The sequence below is a fragment of the Neofelis nebulosa genome, chromosome 1 (genome assembly GCF_028018385.1).
Source record: "Neofelis nebulosa isolate mNeoNeb1 chromosome 1, mNeoNeb1.pri, whole genome shotgun sequence".
In the NCBI taxonomy this organism is placed as follows: Eukaryota; Metazoa; Chordata; class Mammalia; order Carnivora; family Felidae; genus Neofelis; species Neofelis nebulosa.
Genome location: NC_080782.1, coordinates 242,157,266 through 242,176,151, shown reverse-complemented (window position 1 = coordinate 242,176,151; position 18,886 = coordinate 242,157,266). Strand labels below are relative to the sequence as shown.

At 39.4% G+C, this 18,886-nt stretch overlaps 1 protein-coding gene across 4 annotated transcripts in view; it reads right to left on the bottom strand.

Moving 5' to 3' along the window:
* Positions 1 to 18,886, bottom strand: part of XPO4 (exportin 4) — a 123,375-nt gene that overhangs the window by 91,619 nt on the left and 12,870 nt on the right. For 2 of the 4 annotated variants that reach the window (XM_058690189.1, XM_058690179.1), the window contains one exon: positions 679 to 784. In XM_058690189.1, the coding sequence (XP_058546172.1) occupies positions 679 to 772 (94 nt within the window). In that variant the 5' untranslated portion in view covers positions 773 to 784. Of the gene's footprint in view, positions 1 to 678; positions 791 to 18,886 lie in introns of those variants that run through there. The other 2 variants (XM_058690201.1, XM_058690195.1) reach the window with 1 other exon arrangement.

The window sequence follows — 18,886 nt, the reverse complement described above, 5'->3', positions numbered from 1 at the left end:
CTGTGTCTGTGTCTGTGTCTGTGCGGACTTAGAAAATGCCATCTCTGGACAAGAGTTATAACTTTTGTGATTATTTTTAAAGGAAAGAGATTGTTTCTGTACGCATGTCAGATAAAAGGTACTTGTAAAATATTTTTACAAGAGTAAAAATTAATGTTTCATTTTACAATACACAGCGATCATCTACATAGAACTAATATTTGCTAAGCAAGCTGAATACAAACTATATGGTTAAAAAAATTTTTTGCACGAAAGAAAAATTGTTGAAACCTCCAAAAACAATCATAATTTCAAAACACTAGAGTAAGATATATTATAGTGCATTTCCTATAACAAGTGATAGCACTCTTGAGAACTGAAAAAATATTAGATTTTCCCCCCACCATTAACAGACTTCATGTTTTGGTCAGTAATAAAACAAATTATATATATTTACTATATTTAGTAACTTACTGTATTTATAAATTACTATAGTTGGGGGAAAAAAAAGTCAAAGTAGAAACAGTCTTCTATCTGGTTTTATGGACTATCTTTAAAGCCACTTCAACAGAATGACTATTAATGGAAAATTGTAATTACACACACCTGCTTGTTTTAAAAGGCATTTAAAATATCTGACATCCAGGATAGAAAGACTATATTTGATTCTGCAAAAATACTTTAAAAGTGAATACTTACCCAAAATATGCTTGCAAACTGCAAATGGTGACTTTGATTTCCTAAACGATAAGAATATGTGCTCTGCATGCTGGCGTTGTTCGTTATTAACCATGGAAGGTGGCGCCTTGAGGGTTAAAACAAGAGGAGCAAAACAAAACAAAAAACAGAGTACACTTGTTTAATAAGACAGCTTGAACAACAGCAAACCTTTTACCCGCAATAAGAGAAAACACTTTCACTTTCGGGGGGTGGGGGCACTGGGACATCAAATTCCTGCTTGTTATTTTACAGAAACTGAAGTATAAAACTTCGTAATAAATATTTAAAATACGGTTTCAGGAAAAAGGAAGAAATTCCTGGCAAGGTTTCAAAGTTGCCTACATTTTAGAAGACAGATGCTTATATAACATTTTCTGTATCTTTTATTTTTTATTTATTTTTTTTTTTAATTTTTTTTTTCAATGTTTTTTATTTATTTTTGGGACAGAGAGACACAGAGCATGAACGGGGGAGGGGCAGAGAGAGAGGGAGACACAGAATCGGAAACAGGCTCCAGGCTCCGAGCCGTCAGCACAGAGCCCGGCGCGGGGCTCGAACTCACGGACCGCGAGATCGTGACCTGGCTGAAGTCGGACGCTTAACCGACTGCGCCACCCAGGCGCCCCTTCTGTATCTTTTAAACACAGCTAACTTAATTGCGTTTTATTCCAAAATATACCACTTCATCTAACTTGACTAAGTGAAAATTATCTCTAAATTTTTCAGCACTGGTGCAACCAAATCCAAAGTCACTAAAAATTGATTTCTCACAGCAATGCTTTACGATAAAAATATTATCAGATAATTAATTCTACTTCAAGTTTCCTAAAATCACCATTAAACCAGAAAAAGTACGGAACAGTGGAGTTGGAAGTTACAAAACTCCTATCTGAATAAATGAATCCACAGAAAAGTCAGACTTCTGGCTTAACAAAAACAACTTCTAAAGTCTGCCAGGTTTTTAAATTCCATTTTGTTCTAACAATCTTTCCTCTAAAGATAATATTCTTCTGAACCTAAAATGTATCCACCTAAAATACATAGTCTCATTGCATGGCTTCGTTAGCTTTGACTCACTGAGACCCATCTGAAGGGAAGAGATTGCTTATGCAGCCTACCAATTAAATAGCAGAATTCTCAATTTGGGAGAGGAGAGGTAGGAAAATAAACCTTCGCTACTGTGACCAATATGAAATGGGGAAATCAAAATTTCAACTATATTTAAACAATCTGAAAGATAAAAAACATTTTGCAACAAAGTACATTATAAACTATATTATTGAAACCAAGCACATTATAAACCATATATTAATATAAACTATAAACTGTATCAATTATGTATCATCATTTTAAGCTGTATCAATTATGCAACATTAGTCACTATAATTTTAGTTAAAATAAAATAATAATAAAACCAAATCTGATAGCCTGGCCTAAAGGTATTCTTATAATTAGCCAAAACCAGTTCAGACTACTATTCCTAATGATACAGCACCCTCTACAGCTCTCTAGATAAAAACGAAAATATTTTCATTATAAAGAACTGTGTTAAATTCTTTTTATTTTTAATGTTTATTTATTTTTGAGAGAGAGAGAATGAGCAAGAGAAGAGCAGAGAGAGAGGGAGACACAGAATCCGAAGCAGGCTCCAGGCTCTGAGCTGCCAGCACAGAGCCTGACGTGGGGCTCGAACTCACGAGCCATGAGATCAAGACCTGAGCCAAAGTCGGACGCTTGACCAACTGAGCCACCCAGGTGCCCCAAATTGTGTTAAGTTCTTTAATCTGTTTTTTGAAAAAGTGTTACTATGAACAACTAACTATGCTAAATATAAATATTTTTGTCCTTCCATTTGCAAATTCTTCATTCTCACCATTTTCCGTAACTCAACAAGTTTGTGTTTTTACAAGATATTTCATCATTAATATCTGACTATACCCCCAAAACCAGCATATCAGTAAACACTATTACAACATGTTATACTGCTACGAATATAAGGCAACAAATATGGATGACCCAGGTGATTCTGATTTATATATTCTTTCTTCTCATCACCCTTGAAAGGCAGTACACATACATAATTTTGCAAGTGATTAATTATGCCAGTTATTCTGCAAACAAAAATAGTTCTTAAAGCTAATGATCTTTGGACACCCTGATATTCACATAGTTCGTAAAGTACAGGCCTCAAGATAACTTTAATATAACAGAATATTTCATTTATAAAATATCAGATTTCATAAGTAATGAAGTATAATGTAAAAGTTGGTTTATATTAACCACCTGGTTGAACATGATCATACAAACAATAAAATCATCCATTGATGGGGCGCCTGGGTGGCTCCGTCGGCTGAGCGTCCGACTTCGGCTCAGGTCACGATCTCGCGGTCCGTGAGTTCGAGCCCCGCGTCGGGCTCCGGGCTGACGGCTCGGAGCCTGGAGCCTGCTTCCGATTCTGTGTCTCCCTCTCTCTCTGCCCCTCCCCCGTTCATGCTCTGTCTCTCTCTGTCCCAAAAATAAATAAAACACGTTGAAAAAAAATTAAAAAAAAAAAAAATCATCCATTGATTCATTAGATGGCAACACGGTATTCACTCTATAGTTTCCCAAAACCAAAACCTTCAATTCTTTTTGGAAATGAATGACTTGGCAATGGTTTGCAAATAGTGAATTATGTGCATCAGCGAGTTCTGAGAAGATTTTTTGTTTAAAAAGAAAAAGAAAAGATTCCCAGCCCCCAAAGATTTAACAGGCTCAGCTTCTAAGTCAAAAACATGCATCTTTCCCACAAAATTCCCTGCTTAGTACTGACTTATGTACCTGTACCTCTACCTGTGGAACTCCTTCCCGCTCAGAAATCAGAACTCATCCTTCAAACTGCTTCAGCTTCTCCTTCGTCAGCCTTTCCTGACCCTCTCCCCGTCGGCCTGAACACAAACGTCTCCATCTCACCTTGGGCAATGCACTAGGTATATATCTCTACCAACCCAACTTACCATCATGTACTGTATGTATTTGCTTGCCCCTTTTTCTTTTTTGCTATGATTTTTCTGAAATCAGAAACCTTACTTTACGCATCTCTAAATTCCTAGAGCCTTGCACATACCAAAAGAGAGGCAACACCACCATAACTAACATTCACTGAGTACTTAGTGTTGCGAGGCATTATTTTCAACAGATGGATAGGCACACAGGTATATAACCTCATTAATCCTAATTACCTTATGAGGTAGAAACTATTCTCATTCCCATTTTACAGATGAGGAATGGAGTGATCAATCTGCTAAAGGTCAAGGAGGAAGCAGAGGTGGAAACTGACCTCAGGGCCCTAACTCTTCAACAGAAACTACACTTAGGTGGTTCAGGATCATGTACGACTTATTATGCTTAAAGCAAGGGGATAGAAAGGAAGAAAATCCCTCGTAAAAGTCCTCCTCTGAGACCCAATACAGACATTAGAGTGTTCTACATAGCTTGAGAAGTTTCGGTGAAGATATAATAGTAGCAAAAAAGCCTTTTTGTATTGCCTGTTTATGTTCTTTCGTTGTCCCGAATAGCCAAAGATTGAGAAGAGCTCACACTTCAAAGGTACAGTCAAATGAATCAGAAGAGCTGGAATCAGGCCGAAGCAGAGTGCCTGATGGAGGACAGGAAACAACAGATGAGCAATTCCAGGTGTCTTCAGGAAAATAAAGGCAGTAACAGGAAGAAACTGAAAGGTGTTTTTCATTTTTAAGTTTGTTTATTTATGGGGGGGAGGGGTGCGGCAGAGAGAAAGGGAGAGAGAAACTCAAGCAGGCTCCATGCTGTCAGTGCAGAGCCCGATGCAGGGCTCCATCTCAAGAACCGTGAGGCGAGATCAAGAGTAGGATGCCCACCTGTTTCCGATTCTGTGTCTCCCTCTCTCTCTGCCCCTCCCCCGTTCATGCTCTGTCTCTCTCTGTCCCAAAAATAAATAAAAAACGTTGAAAAAAAAAAAATTTAAAAAAAGAGTAGGATGCCTAACCCACTGAGCCACCCAGGCGCCCCGAGAAGTGCTTCTAAGGAGTCGCACCAGCAGGAGATCTGAAGCTCACAAAGCCCTAGCCCAACATGCTGGTGTTTCTGGCACAGCCCATGCTGTTCCACCAGCCTGGCCGGACCCCCTCCAATTTACAAAAGATCCTCAAGAAACACCATTGGTGGTGCACAGCTAGGGGCATCTGAAGCAGGAACTCAAGATTCACTGAAAAATAGATTAAATGACATATTTAATACGAGGGGCTTTTTTTCGGGGGGGGGGGGGAGGGCATCAGGAGAACCAGAAGTACTAAATAATTTGTTTACTGAGGGCTGCCTATAATCTAAGCACCATGCCAGAAGCTAAGGATATAAAAGTAGAGAGAACCATCTCTGCCCTTACAGAATTCTGAGTCTTACAAAAGACATACATTAATCAAATCACACCAATAATTATGAGTTTATCATTTTTGCCTCCCCTAACTGCATTCTAGCTTCTCCCATCATGCCAAACCCGTCCTCAAAAAGTCAGAAATTCCACTTGTCAAATCCTATGAGACCTTTAGACTCTTTCTTTCTCTGGGGAGCTACAAGAACTTTTATTAAGACGAACAACAACAGCACCACTTAGTCCTCATGCAGAGTGCTAAATTACATACGCTGTCTCACTTAATCACTGCAACATCCCTGTACGAATTATTGCCTCTCTTTTACATATGGAGAAACTCAGATTCACAGACTGTCACATACCCAAGATCACAGTATCAAAGGCAGAATTTGGTCTTAAGTCTGTGTAACACCAAAGCCCCTGATCTGACTCTCTTAAGTATTACTACCGAGGAGACATAGTTGAATAGGCTAATTTCTGTCGGATAACTCGCAAAGAAATTCAAACAATATTCTAGGCTTACTATAAATATCATTGTTTACAGGACCATGAAAAAAGGATATGAAAGTCAGACTGAAAAATCAGGCACGACTTGTAGACAGGAAACAAGCTACAAAAGTAGAAAACAAACTTGGAAGTCATGCCACACAACTCGTAATAAAAATTTTCTTCGCTCTAATCGCTCGCCCATCTTTCCTTTTTGTGTGCGTGTGTACACATTTAGTATTGTAACAAAGCCACTTGTACACTTTCAACGTTTAAAACTGAGCATCTTTCCTTTCCGGTGAAACAAAAAGCAAATTGAAAAATAAACAGGAACACAATTACAAGAGAATGTCAATTCCAAATAAGAGCCTACAGGTTCTGCTGATTCTCCCTGCGAGTGGCAGGGCTTAAGTCATCATCAGGAGAGAATTTTTATTTTAAAAGTGTCATCTTCAACTGCAAGGATGTCTATTAAACATCACAATTAAACATGCCGAAGGAGAAGCCATGTTGTCAAAATGCCCACTGAACCCACCCAAACGTCTCAAACTTTGCTGACCTCCTATAACCCCATTTTTTTTTAAGATTTTTTCTTTTTTTTAAACAAGAGAAAGTAGACAGATACATGTTGGTAAATGCTAACTGTCCATATTCACATAGAGACACAGTGAAATCTCTGAGCCCAATATACAGAGAAAGGAGGAAGAAAAACTAGAATTCCATGCACTACCCAGGGACCCAGCACCCTCCAGCTTCCAGCAGGCTCCCTCATCTTTTAGAGAGAGAGCATGGTTTAATGTTCAAATTAGAAAATCACAGATGTACTACCCAAAAACATGTTTACCAGTAGTTTTTGACTCATTCACGGAAATTTTTAAGTTAAGAATTGTTCGATTCTGGGGCACCTGGATGGCTCAGTCGGTTGAGCGTCCGACTCCGGCTCAGGTCATGATCTCAAGGTTCATGAGTTTGAGCCCCGCATCGGGCTCTGTGCTGACAGCTCAGGGTCTGGAACCTGCTTTGGATTCTGTGTCCCCCTCTCTCTCTGCCCCACCCCTGCTTGAGCTCTGTCTCTCTCTGTCTTTCAAAAATGAATAAACATGAAAAAAAAAAATTACGAATTGTTCAATTTTTAGTTTCCTCTCTATAACCTTTCCTTTTAAACCTTTGGAACTTAACACTGCTCCTACCTAAATTTAAATCCGTAACACAAAATGATATATTTTATTACTTTAAATGTTTCATACCAGGGGCACCTGGGGGGCTCAGTCAGTCAGTCAAGCGTCCGACTTCAGCTCAGGTCGTGATCCCACAGTTAATGAGTTTGATCATGCAGTTCTTGAGTTTGAGCCCCACATCACGCTCTGTGCTGACAGTTCAGAGCCTGGAGCCTGCTTCAGATTCTGTGTCTTCCCCTCTCTCTCTGTTCTGCCCCTGCTCACGTTCTGTTCCCCTCTCTCTCAATAATAAAGCTTTTAAAAAAAAATTTTTTTTAACGTATCATAGCAGTATTTCATAGTATTCCACAAAGAGTAAATTCCAGTTACTGGACCTTTTCAGCTAAACAAATTTGAAAGATGTGCCCTAATTAATTAATCTCTTGCAATTTCACAGCATATCCCCAAAAGCTGTCTTTTCAAATCTATTTTCCTCTCAAACCTCTCATCTCATGACACCCATTACTCCAGTCTCTCACAAAATGACCTTATTTTTACTTTCCCAAAGTGAAAGCCTTCTTGCATGATTAGCTCCTTTATGTGACTTCCTCTTCAAAAGGAAGGTTCTCCTATCACCTTCTCCAATTTCCTAACAAAATACTCCCTTCCCCTCAACCTTCTCTGAACTCGAAATCCTCCTCCCATCCCTGCCCTGCTGGCTCCCCCTCACATACAACCCCATTTCTTCCCTCATCTCTTCTCACTCTCTTTCTTTTTTTATTTACTTTTGAGAGAGCATGAGGGGAAGGGCAGAGAGCGAGAGAGGGAGAAAGGGGAGAGAGAATCCCAAGCAGACTCCACGCTGTCAGTGCGGGCGGGGCCTGACACGGGGCTCAAACCCATGAAGAACAAGTCCTTGACCTAAGATGAAATCAAGAGTCACTCCATCCAGGCTCCCCCTCACTCTCTTTAGCTTCTCTTAAAGTTATACTTAGTAATGGCGCCCTGCTTTCTGCTTACAAACAGGTTTACCCTACCTTAAAAATCCCTCCAAACAATCTTACAGTCCCCTTTAATTAAAAGAACAAGATACCGAAATCAAAACGACCTGGTTTCTAATCCCATCTCTGCAGCACAATAGTTAGGAAATTTCCAGGCAAAGACACCTCCAGGCAAGTCAGGGTCCCTAGCATCTGATGATGCTAATGAATGCATCTCATAATGGTGTGAGAACTGCAGTTAAAAATACACATATGGGTCTCCCCAAATTAACCTACAATAATTGATACAATTCCACTTTAAATCCCAATAAGGTTCATTTCAGAAGGTGACAAGGTGGTCCTAAGACATGTAAGAAAAAGGCCAAAAAGAGTTAAATTAAGAAAAAAGGATGTTGAGAGCATTATACTAAGTGAAATAAATGAGACAGAGAAAGATACTCACTTATAAAGATCTCACTTCCATGTGGAATCTAACAAAAAAAAAACAAAACAACAACAACAACAAAAAAAAAACATGACCCACCCCAAGCTCCTCCTAGATACAGAGAACAGACTGGGGGGGGCGGGGGGTTCTAAGGAAGAGGGGGATGATAGAGTGAAGAGGGTCAAAAGGTACAAACTTCCAGGTATAAAATAAATAAGTCAAGAGGATGTCATGTATAGCATGGTAACTACAATTCATAATAACATACCGTGTATTTGAAAGTTACGAAGAGAGTAGACCTTAATAGTTGTCATCATAAGAAACAGATTCAGTAGCTACGTACGGTAACAGGCATTAATCGTGATCATTTCACAATATATACAAATACCGAGTCCCTATATTGTACATCCGAAACTACTAAAATATTATAGGTCATAAATAAGTAAAATGAGTAATTTTAGGTTCGAAAAAAACTATTAAAAACCTGAGGAAAGAATAAGAGAGGAGGGTGGAGGGACGGGTTAAATAGGTGATGGAAATTAAGGAGCGCGCCTGTAACGAATACTTGTGATAAGGAAGTGCTGAATCACTGACTGTACACCTGAACTTAATATTCCACCGTATGTTAGCTGGAATTTGAACAAAACCTTTAAAAAAAGAAAGAATACGAGTCTTACAGAGCCAGATATAAACACTTACAAAGGCACAGTAATAATTTTTTTGAAAGTAGTATTAGAACAGGAGAAGCAAACAAGGGAGCAGAGAGACTTCCCAGAAACAGACCCATGACATATGACAAAAGAGTGAGGAAAGGTTAGACCGTACAACAAATGGCACCAGAAAGTTGGCTATTTATAAGCAAAAACAAAAGGTCAGATAGTTAATTCATATCATACATATAATAAATTCTAGGGGAATGGAAGACTGAAAAATGAAAAGCAAAAATTTTTTAACGTTTTTAACAGAATATTAAGAGGAAAACGTAGGAGAGTATGTCAGAGTGGGGAAGAACTTTTTAAACAATAAAAGGCACAAGTCCTTTTTATTTGACTATATTAAAAGTATAACCTTCTCAACATTAACTGGAAGTGAAAAGACTAGACACAGATTAGGAGGCAGTAATAACTGCACTGAATATAATTAACAAAAGACTAATACTCAGAACATAAAAACTCCCACAAAAGACAACTTACAGCAGAAACTGACAGCTACCCCTCTTCTTCCTCAGTCAAGAACTTGAGTATGAGGCACCGCGCCTCGATGAATAACACTTCTTAGTGCCCTGCGGGACTAGGGAGTAAGTTCTGGCCAATAAGACATCAACAAAGCTTGGGGCAGGACTTCCTAAAGGCAGCTGATTCAGCTGAAACACATTTTTCTCTTGCCCATAGATCTTCTTTCCTACCCCCTGGAAATGGATATGGTGGCTGTAGCTCTACTAACCATCTCGGACCACAGGAAGACACCAGCCACGAACTGTAAACATAGAAACGGAAAGGAGAAAGCAGCAGCAGCAGCATGAGCCCCTGGTGCTATCCTGGAAGCCATCAGACCATCGTCGGATCACTTTATCTCCACGCTTCAGGTGAGAAAAAATAATCCTTTTCAAAAAGACAACGTTACTGGACTTTGGGGTTACGTGCTGCCTAATCCAATCCAACCAATTACACAATGTAATAGAAAAATGGCCAATGAACTACAGGCTAGACAAGTCACAGAGAAGAAAGTAAAAATGGCTAATAAGCCTAAAAACATACTCAACCTCACTAGAAACCACTGAAATGCAATTAAAACAGTAAGCTACTGTTTCTGAGGGGGAATGAAAAATGATGCAGGTTAAAAAAAATTAGTACAAAAACAAGAGTTTAAGAAGTTTGGGAGTACTGTAGATAGCTGTAAGCCTGCATTTTTCCAATGTAAAAATGGAACATTAATTTGGAATTTTGGAATTACCTAGAAAAAGTTGATGGTCCTGAACAGCAAGGTATGCACAAGTCCTCTTCTAGGCATTTATTCTCTAGAGAACCTCTCCCCCACACAAAGAAAGCTCACATAAAGATGTTCCTCAGCACTACCATAACAGACAAATAAAAAAGAGTAGCAATTGGGCGCCTGGGTGGCGCAGTCGGTTAAGCGTCCGACTTCAGCCAGGTCACGATCTCGCGGTCCGTGAGTTCGAGCCCCGCGTCAGGCTCTGGGCTGATGGCTCGGAGCCTGGAGCCTGTTTCCGATTCTGTGTCTCCCTCTCTCTCTGCCCCTCCCCCATTCATGCTCTGTCTCTCTCTGTCCCAAAAAATAAATAAAAAACGTTGAAAAAAAAAAAAAAAAAAAAGAGTAGCAATTTGAATTCCATCAATAGGGAATATATCGTAGTACAGTCATACAGTTAAAGACCAAACTACAGCGACATTTACCAAAGTGGCTAAACTGAAAATTATTCTGAGTGAAGCAAATGACTGAACCTATACAACATATCATCTAGGTAAAACTTCAAAAACTCAAAAGTATGGTAGTATTTTTATTTTCCTTTGTGGACAAAGTGTGAAAACATGGAAGGTAAGGAAAAACAATTTTACTTTACTGTTTTTTTTTTATTATTTTTTAAAATGTTTATTTATTTTTGAGAGAGAGAGAGGGAGGGAGGGAGGGTACACGAGCACACAAGCAGGGGAGGGGCAGAGAGAGAGGGAGACACGGAATCTGAAGTAGGCTCCAGGCTCCAAGCTGTCAACACACAGCCCGACACGGGGCTCGAATTCACGAACTGTGAGATCATGACTTGAGCCGAAGTCAGATGCTTAACCGACTGAGGCATTCAGGTGCCCCTTTGAAAAAAATGTCTTAAAGATTTATTTTTTAGCAATCTCTACAATCAAAGTGGGGCTCGAACTCACAACCCTGAGATCAAGAGTTGAGTGCGCCACCAACTGAGCCAGCTGGGCGCCCCAAGGATCAACAATTTTAAAAGCATGCTTCTCGTTAGAGATGAAGAAGCAGAGTCTGGAGAATGGTACCTAAAAGGGATCCAGGGCATCTGAGTGGTTCAGTTAAGTGTCTGACTTTGGCTCAGGTCCTGATCTCACAGTTCGTGAGTCTGAGCCTCGCGTGGCGCTCGCTCTCTGCCGTCAGCACAGAGCCCACCTGAGATCTTCCTCGGTCTCTACCCCTCCCCAGGTCTTTCTCTCAAAAATAACTATTTAAAAAAAAAAATCTTATAAAAGGGACCCATAGGCAGCTTCAATAGATTATTTTTCAGTTTGTATGCAAAATGGCTACATTCACATTTGCTAGCCCAGGAGATGAGATCATGGTTATGACCTGCACTGTTCTCGTACTTGTGCCTTTTTTAAAATGAGCCACTCCTCACAGCTCTCCTGACTGGATACCCAGAACAACTCTTCTGCTAAAATGAAATCAAATAATGTGGATAAAATATTTCTACATTTTTAAATGTATTGCTGAGCTTACAAGAAATTAAGGAATCCTCAGAAGCTAAAAAAAAACAAAAAACAAAAAACAAAGAAAAACCAAAGCAGGAATCCAAAGATAAAATATGGCACTCATGCATTTACCCTAGAGACATTTGTCAACTTCAGGTGACCTTGAGTTTCCATTCTGATGGCTACCCAAGCAGTACAGAAGACATAAGATATACGGTCAGGGCCCTCCTAAGATGGGGATCTAATAGGACACCCCTCCACATAAAGCTGGGGTCCTCAATGTAAGCATAAAGCATTAACAAACAAAAACAGGGAGGAAGGGAGGAAGGGAGGAAGAGAGGGAGAGAGCAACTTGCTAGTTTGGATCTTAATGACAGATGAGAAGGAACAGTACTTCAGACAACTGATAACCAAGAACAGGCCTTCAAACAGGTTTCCTGCCTCATTTCAACAGGACCCATGTGGTCCCAAAACTTCAAACCAATAAACTTAAAGTAGTCCTATGTTGGTCATGTACCTAAGGCACCTGGAGTAATGCACCATAATCCAGGCTTCAGACTTTTCCAGAAACATTTCCAAGAGCTAATATTCAAAAATTTTCAAACACATGAAGAAACAAGCTACCATGGGTCTGCAGAACAACACATTAAAGAATCAAATCAACAAAATTCACAAATGTTCAGAAACGTGATACAAAATGTTTAAAAAACCTAAATATGTATGAAGCAGACTTAAGCAAATAAAATCTTTTACATATCAAATGATACTATCAGCAGAATAAAAAGTCAATTCACAGAGGGGTGACGGTGGCTCAGTTGGTTGGGCGACTGACTTCAGCTCAGGTCATGATCTCACAGTTCGTGGGTTCGAGCCCCGGGTCGGGCTCTGTGCCGACAGCTGGGAGCCTGGAGCCTGCTTCCCGTTCTGTGCCTCCTCTCTCTCTGCCCCTCCCCTGCTTGCAGTCTGTCTCTCACTCTCTGTCTCTCAAAAATAAACAGATGTAGGGGCGCCTGGGTGGCTCAGTTGGTTAAGCGTCCGACTTCGGCTCAGGTCATGATCTCTCAGTCTGTGAGTTCGAGCCCCGCGTCGGGCTCTGTGCTGACAGCTCAGAGCCTGGAGCCTGCTTCAGATTCTGTGTCTCCCTCTTTCTCTGACCCTCCCCCGTTCATGCTCTGTCTCTCTGTCTCAAAAATAAATAAACGTTAAAAAAAAAAAATTTAAAAAATATAAATAAAATAAAAAATAAAAAAAAAAAAGAGAAAGATAGTATGACAGTTCCTCACAAAACTAAACACAGAATTATCACACAAGACAGCACTCCACATCTAGGAAGATACTCAAAAGAACTGAAAACAGGGCTGAAAGATGGGGCGCCTGGGTGGCTCAGTCGGTTGAGCGGCCGACTTCGGCTCAGGTCATGATCTCGCGGTCCGTGAGTTCAAGCCCTGCGTCGGGCTCTGTGCTGAAAGCTCAGAGCCTGGAGCCTATTTCAGATTCTGTGTCTCCGTCTCTCTGATCCTCCCCCGTTCATGCTCTGTCTCTCTCTGTCTCAAAAATAAATAAACATTAAAAAAAATTTAAAAAAAAAAAAAAAGAAAACAGGGCTCAAAGAGACCACACACCAATATCCATAGCAGTATTATTCCCAATAGCCAAAAAGATGGAACAACCACACCCACTGATGAATGAACAAAAGGTAATAAATGTACACAAACAATGGCATATATCCAGCCTTAAGAAAGAATGAATTTTTGATACATGCTACAACAGGTATGAATCTTGGACACATTTTGTAAGGCAGATAAGCCAGACACAAGATAAATGCCACAGGATTCCACTTATATGAGGTACCTAAAATAAACTAGAAAAAGAGTGTAAAAAGCGGTTACCTAGGGTGGGGCGGGGGCAGAAATAAGGAGTTATTATTTAATGAGTTATACAGTTTTCGTATGGAATGATGGGAAAATTTTGGAGACGGCAGTGATGGTTGTACAACAACGTGAAAGGACAGCAAAACCTTGGATCGTGAGTAACTTGCTCTCTGAGTGTTCCCCAAGGTGAGCAAACGTTTCTAAAAAACCTTAACTTGATACACAAGCGATGGCTTGCAGTGCTAATAGTATGTGATGCCGAATGTCACGTATCAAGACTGAGTCAATGGTTCTTCTCTCTGTCTGTCTGTCTGTCTCTCTCACTGGGATTGTGGGTGATCATCGCCCACGCTCAGATGCTTGCTCTCAGGCCGCGGTGTTTGGCAGAAATCAGCGATTTTTCAGAACGCTTGGAAGGCGCCCACCACTGGCACTAGTCTATTTTTTGTCGCTTCAAAGCACCTGTGGACAGTCCTTTGCTTTTCCAGACAAGAGAACGCTTAGGCATACTTTGCTTCATTCTAGGTCAAGCGCCTGCAGATGTAGACCCTTTCCTCTGCTGCCTTATTGCCAGTTACGTTAACTACAGTACATGACAAGAGTGTATGAATACTGTGCTGTAGTCAACATCCATGCGAGTGTATACAACGGCCCCGTGCAGAAAAAGACGCCATTGAGCCAACAGATAGCGGTGATTCCGGCAGTGATAGTCAAAGTCGTCCTACACAATAACCCTCCTCCCTTGCCTCCCTCACACCAGCCACGAAGGTTTTCAAAGGTAAGTGCGGGCTAATTTGTTTTTCTTTATATTTTGTACTTTCTTTTTAATGCTTTTTAATGTTTATTTATTTTTGACAGAGAGAGACAGAGAATGAGTGGGGGAGGAGCAGAGAGAGAGGGAGACCCAGAATTCAAAGCAGGCTCCAGGCTCCGAGCTGTCAGCACAGAGCCTGACGCGGGGCCTGAATTCATGGACTGTGAGATCATGACCTGAGCCAAAGTCGGACACTCAACTGACTGAGCCACTCAGGCGCCCCTATATTTTGTACTGTCTTTATTATTTTGTATTGTATTATAGTGTATTGCAATTATAGTGTATTGCAATCACTTTTATATGAATATTTTGGGGTTGTGGAACGAATCATCTGAGTTTCCATTATTTCTTACAGGGAAATTTGCTTTGATATACAAGTGCTCTGGATTACAAGCATGTTTCCAGAATGAATTATGCTCACCAACCAAGGTTTTACTATACTTAAAAATAGTAAAAGCAGCAAGATAACACAACAGATCTCTTAGGATCAACATAACAAAAGAAACGTAAGTATTTATAGACATAAATCTTGTTTAGAGGGTAGTTACAGGGATATACATACAACTGTCCAAACTTGTCAAACTGGACACCCAAGATCTGTGAATTTTATTGTACATTAATATGCCCTCCAAAATGGCAAAACCTCAATGGATAGATTAAAAGGCAGATTAAACACACTGAGGAGAAAACTGAAAAGACAAAAAATTATGAAGAATGCAGAAAGGCACAAATACTAAGAGTCTTGGACAACAAAGTGAAGGTGAAAGCCCCGGGAAACTAACCTATAGAAACTGTATCTTCCAGGCTTCCTTGCCCCAGCCCCAGCTGCTCCTTTTCTCCACCAAAAGCCTGTCAGGCTGCTCTCTCCTACAGCTATAGCTCTCTCAGATTCTCCACTCTCCCTCCCTGCCCGTTCAGGCCCCAACAATGACTTCTCCATCCTCTGTGGTTCCCTTACACCGTATCCTCCCCAACCTTTGTCAACAGTCCCTTCACTAACTCTCCTCAATTATCCCTTTGAGTGTTCCTCTGCCAAGATCTTGACTGATACAGCATCCGGCAACAACTTTGAAAAATAAAGATTAAAAAGAAAAATGCCAGGAAATATTCCAAATTTGTAAGTTTGTAAAATTCCAAAATTGATGAGAAACACTAAAAACCCAATGAATTCAAACAGAATAAAAAAGAAATTGTATTACTGATACCACAGTGAAACTGAAGAATTCAAAAATCAAAAGATCTTAAAAGCAGCCAAAGGAAAAAAAGATTACCTTCAAAGAAGTAACTGACTAAAAGTACAACTTCCTAAAGGGAAACCAGATTAGAGAGAAAACAAAATAACATTTTCAGAGTACTGATGGAAAGTAACTATTACCTTAGAAATGTAGATCCAGGAAACATCTTTCAAGGATTAAAATATAATTGAAGATATGTTCCTCCAAATAAAAACTTTTACTACCGAAACACACACTTCCTTTAGGAAACTCTGAAGAAGGAAAATGATACCGGATGGAAAGCCTTAAATGCAAAGGATTATAGACAAATTAACTATGTGAATAAATCTAAGCAAATACTGATATTGTTTAAGTGATTAATTTGTGAAATTAAAACAGGTGATTAAGGGGCACCCAGGTGGTTCAGTCGGTTAAGCGTCTGACTCTTGATTTCAGCTTGGGTCATGACCTTGCAGTTCCTGAGTTCCAGACCCACACTGGTCTCTGTGCTAGCAGTGTGGATGCTGCTTGGGATTCTCTTTCTCCCTCTCTCTCTCTCTGCCCCTCCCCCACTCATGCTGTCGCTGTCTCTCTCTCTCTCAAAATAAATAAACTTAATTAAAAAAAGATGATTAAGATTCTGGAAAATATATAGCATGTAAGTCAGGAGAGGTGGTTTTAAGTTCTTGCACTGTTCTGAGACAGTATATACAGATTAACTTTAAACTAAATGGAGTACACATGCTAAAACGTCTGCCCCGGTCAATAAAAGAATAAAAATAGAAAACAAAGAACATGCACATTAGACACCCAAACTATGGAAGGAGGAACAAAAGATTATCGAATTCTCAAAGAAGGCAAAGGAAGAACCACACACACACAAAGACAACAAAAATATGTAATTTATCAGTAATCACAAATAAGATAAACTAAACTGTAGATAAAAAACTGAGATTGTCAGGCTGGATAAAAAAAATCCAACTTCATGCATACAAAAAAACCAAAGGCATAGAAAGGCTGAAAATCAAGGCTGGAAAAAGACGTACCAAGCAAATTCTAATCAAAAGAAGTTAACGAAATTGATATAACTATGATAACAGCAGGAAAAACCCAGAATTTAAGAGGGGTGCCTGGGTAGCTCAGTCGGTTAAGGGTCCGACTTCAGCTCAGGTCATGATCTCCATGGTTCATGGGTTCGAGCCCCATGTAGGGCTCTGTGCTGACAGCTCAGAGCCTGAAGCCTGCTTCAGATTCTGTGCCTCCCCCTCTCTCTGCCCCTCCCCTGCTCCTGCTCTGTCTCTCTCTCTCTCTCAAAAATAAATGAATGTTAAAAAAAAAAAAAAAAAAAAAGAATTTAAGATAAAATGTTACTAAAGAGAAGTGGGTCATCTAATAATCATTAAAGGGTTCACTGAAGTAGTATGTAAATAATACACAGTCTCAAATATCAATTAAGCAAAAATGAGAGGATTACCAACAAATCCACTAATGTCTCTCTTGGTAACTGCCAGCTTATGGAGACAAAAAGATTTAACAAGCTTAATTTAAGGGACATACATAACTTGCATGTTTAACTGGATATCACACATTCTTTTCAAATATGTGCTGAACAAAAACTGAGAATATTCTAGGCCATAAGGCATATTCTAACAAAGTTTAAGTAACTGATACATACGTAACACATTCTCACAAAGCAATTAAGTTAGAACCTGACTAAAAACAAAAACTAGAAAAATTCAAAGATGAAAGAAACAATAATGGAAAACATTAAAAATGAACCCAAAAATACTTCGTTGTTTTTAAGTTTATTTATTTATTTTTGAGAAAGACAGAGACAGCGTGAGCAGGGGAGGAGCAGAGACAGAGAGACAGAAAGAATCCCAAACAGGCTCTGTCCTGTCAGCACGGAGCCTGATGCAGGGCTCAAACTCATGAAACCGTGAGATCATGGCCTGAGCCAAAATCAAGAGTAAATAAATGCTTAACCCACTGAGCCACCCTTGACCCAAAATATGGTGTAGCAAAAATCTGTGTATGCAAGTTGAGTGCAAGAGGAAAATGCATAGCTTTAAATGCTTGCACTGGAAATTAAGAAGGTTAAAACCAACAAGCTAAACCTCCAATGTAAGAACTTAGAAACCATAGCAGAACCCACCCAAAGAAAACAGAATGAAGGAAATATTAGGGAGTAGAAAATGATGAAACAAATTATATATACAATATGTACAATAAAGATAAAAAAGCAAAAATAAAAAATAAAAAATAAAGCAAACAAAAGTTGCTTCGGTGGAATGACTAATAAAATTAATAAAACAAGATTAATCAAGGGAGGGAGAACACAATTTATAAACAGGCAATACTAAAAAAGCTTGTAACTACCTGGGTCTTGAACGATAAAGAGATAGTGAAAAAATAACAAACAACTGTATAGTGATAAACATAAAAACATATGTGATATGGACAAATTCCTAGAAAAATATAACAAAACGAACTTGAGAACAGAAAACTTGAGGGGCACCTGGTGGCTCAGTCAGTTAAGCGTCTGACTTTGGCTCAGACAATGACCTCACAGTTCGTGAGTTTGAGCCCGCATTGGGCTCTGTGCTGACAGCTCAGAGCCTGGAGCCTGCTTCCGATTCTGTGGCCCTCCCCCACTCACACTCTCTTTCTGTCTCTCTCTCTTGAGAATAAGTAAACATTAAAAAAAAAAAAAAAAAAAAAAGAATAGAAAACTTGAACAGTCCTGCAACTATTAAATAAATCAAATCAGTTTAAAATAGTTTTTCCTTTAAGTTCCTGATCCAGATGATTTTACCAAACAGCAGGGAATAAATCATTCCAATCCTACAACACAAATGTCCAGAGAATACAAAAGACAGAACACTCTTTGACCCATTTTAGTTAGCATATCATCATAAATATGCAGATACCAAAATCAGATGAGAACAACGTGAAACTTACAGGCAAACCTTACCCATGAACAGAGATGGAAAAATCTTGAGAGTTCACATACTAAATACAACAATGGAATTTTAAAAAAATAAAAATAATAATGTACACTGTGACCAAGTTAGTTTATCCCAGGACTACAAATCTGGGTTAACATTGGAAAACTGATGTCTTTTACCACATTAACATATTAAAAGAGAAAGCTATGTCATCACAAAAAATGCAGAAACATGTTTAATAAGATCCACGGCTAAGCTTTTCACAAAGTAGGAATAAGTGGAAACTTCCGTAACCAGATAAAAAGAATTCACAAAAAACCCTAACGAACATCACACTAATGTGGAGGCAAGAAACGCATTCCCTTAAACTATCCGCAAGTGTTGGTATACCATCAGGGTCCTGTGGACTCATTTTTTTGTTTAAAGAACGTTCTTTTTAAATTAT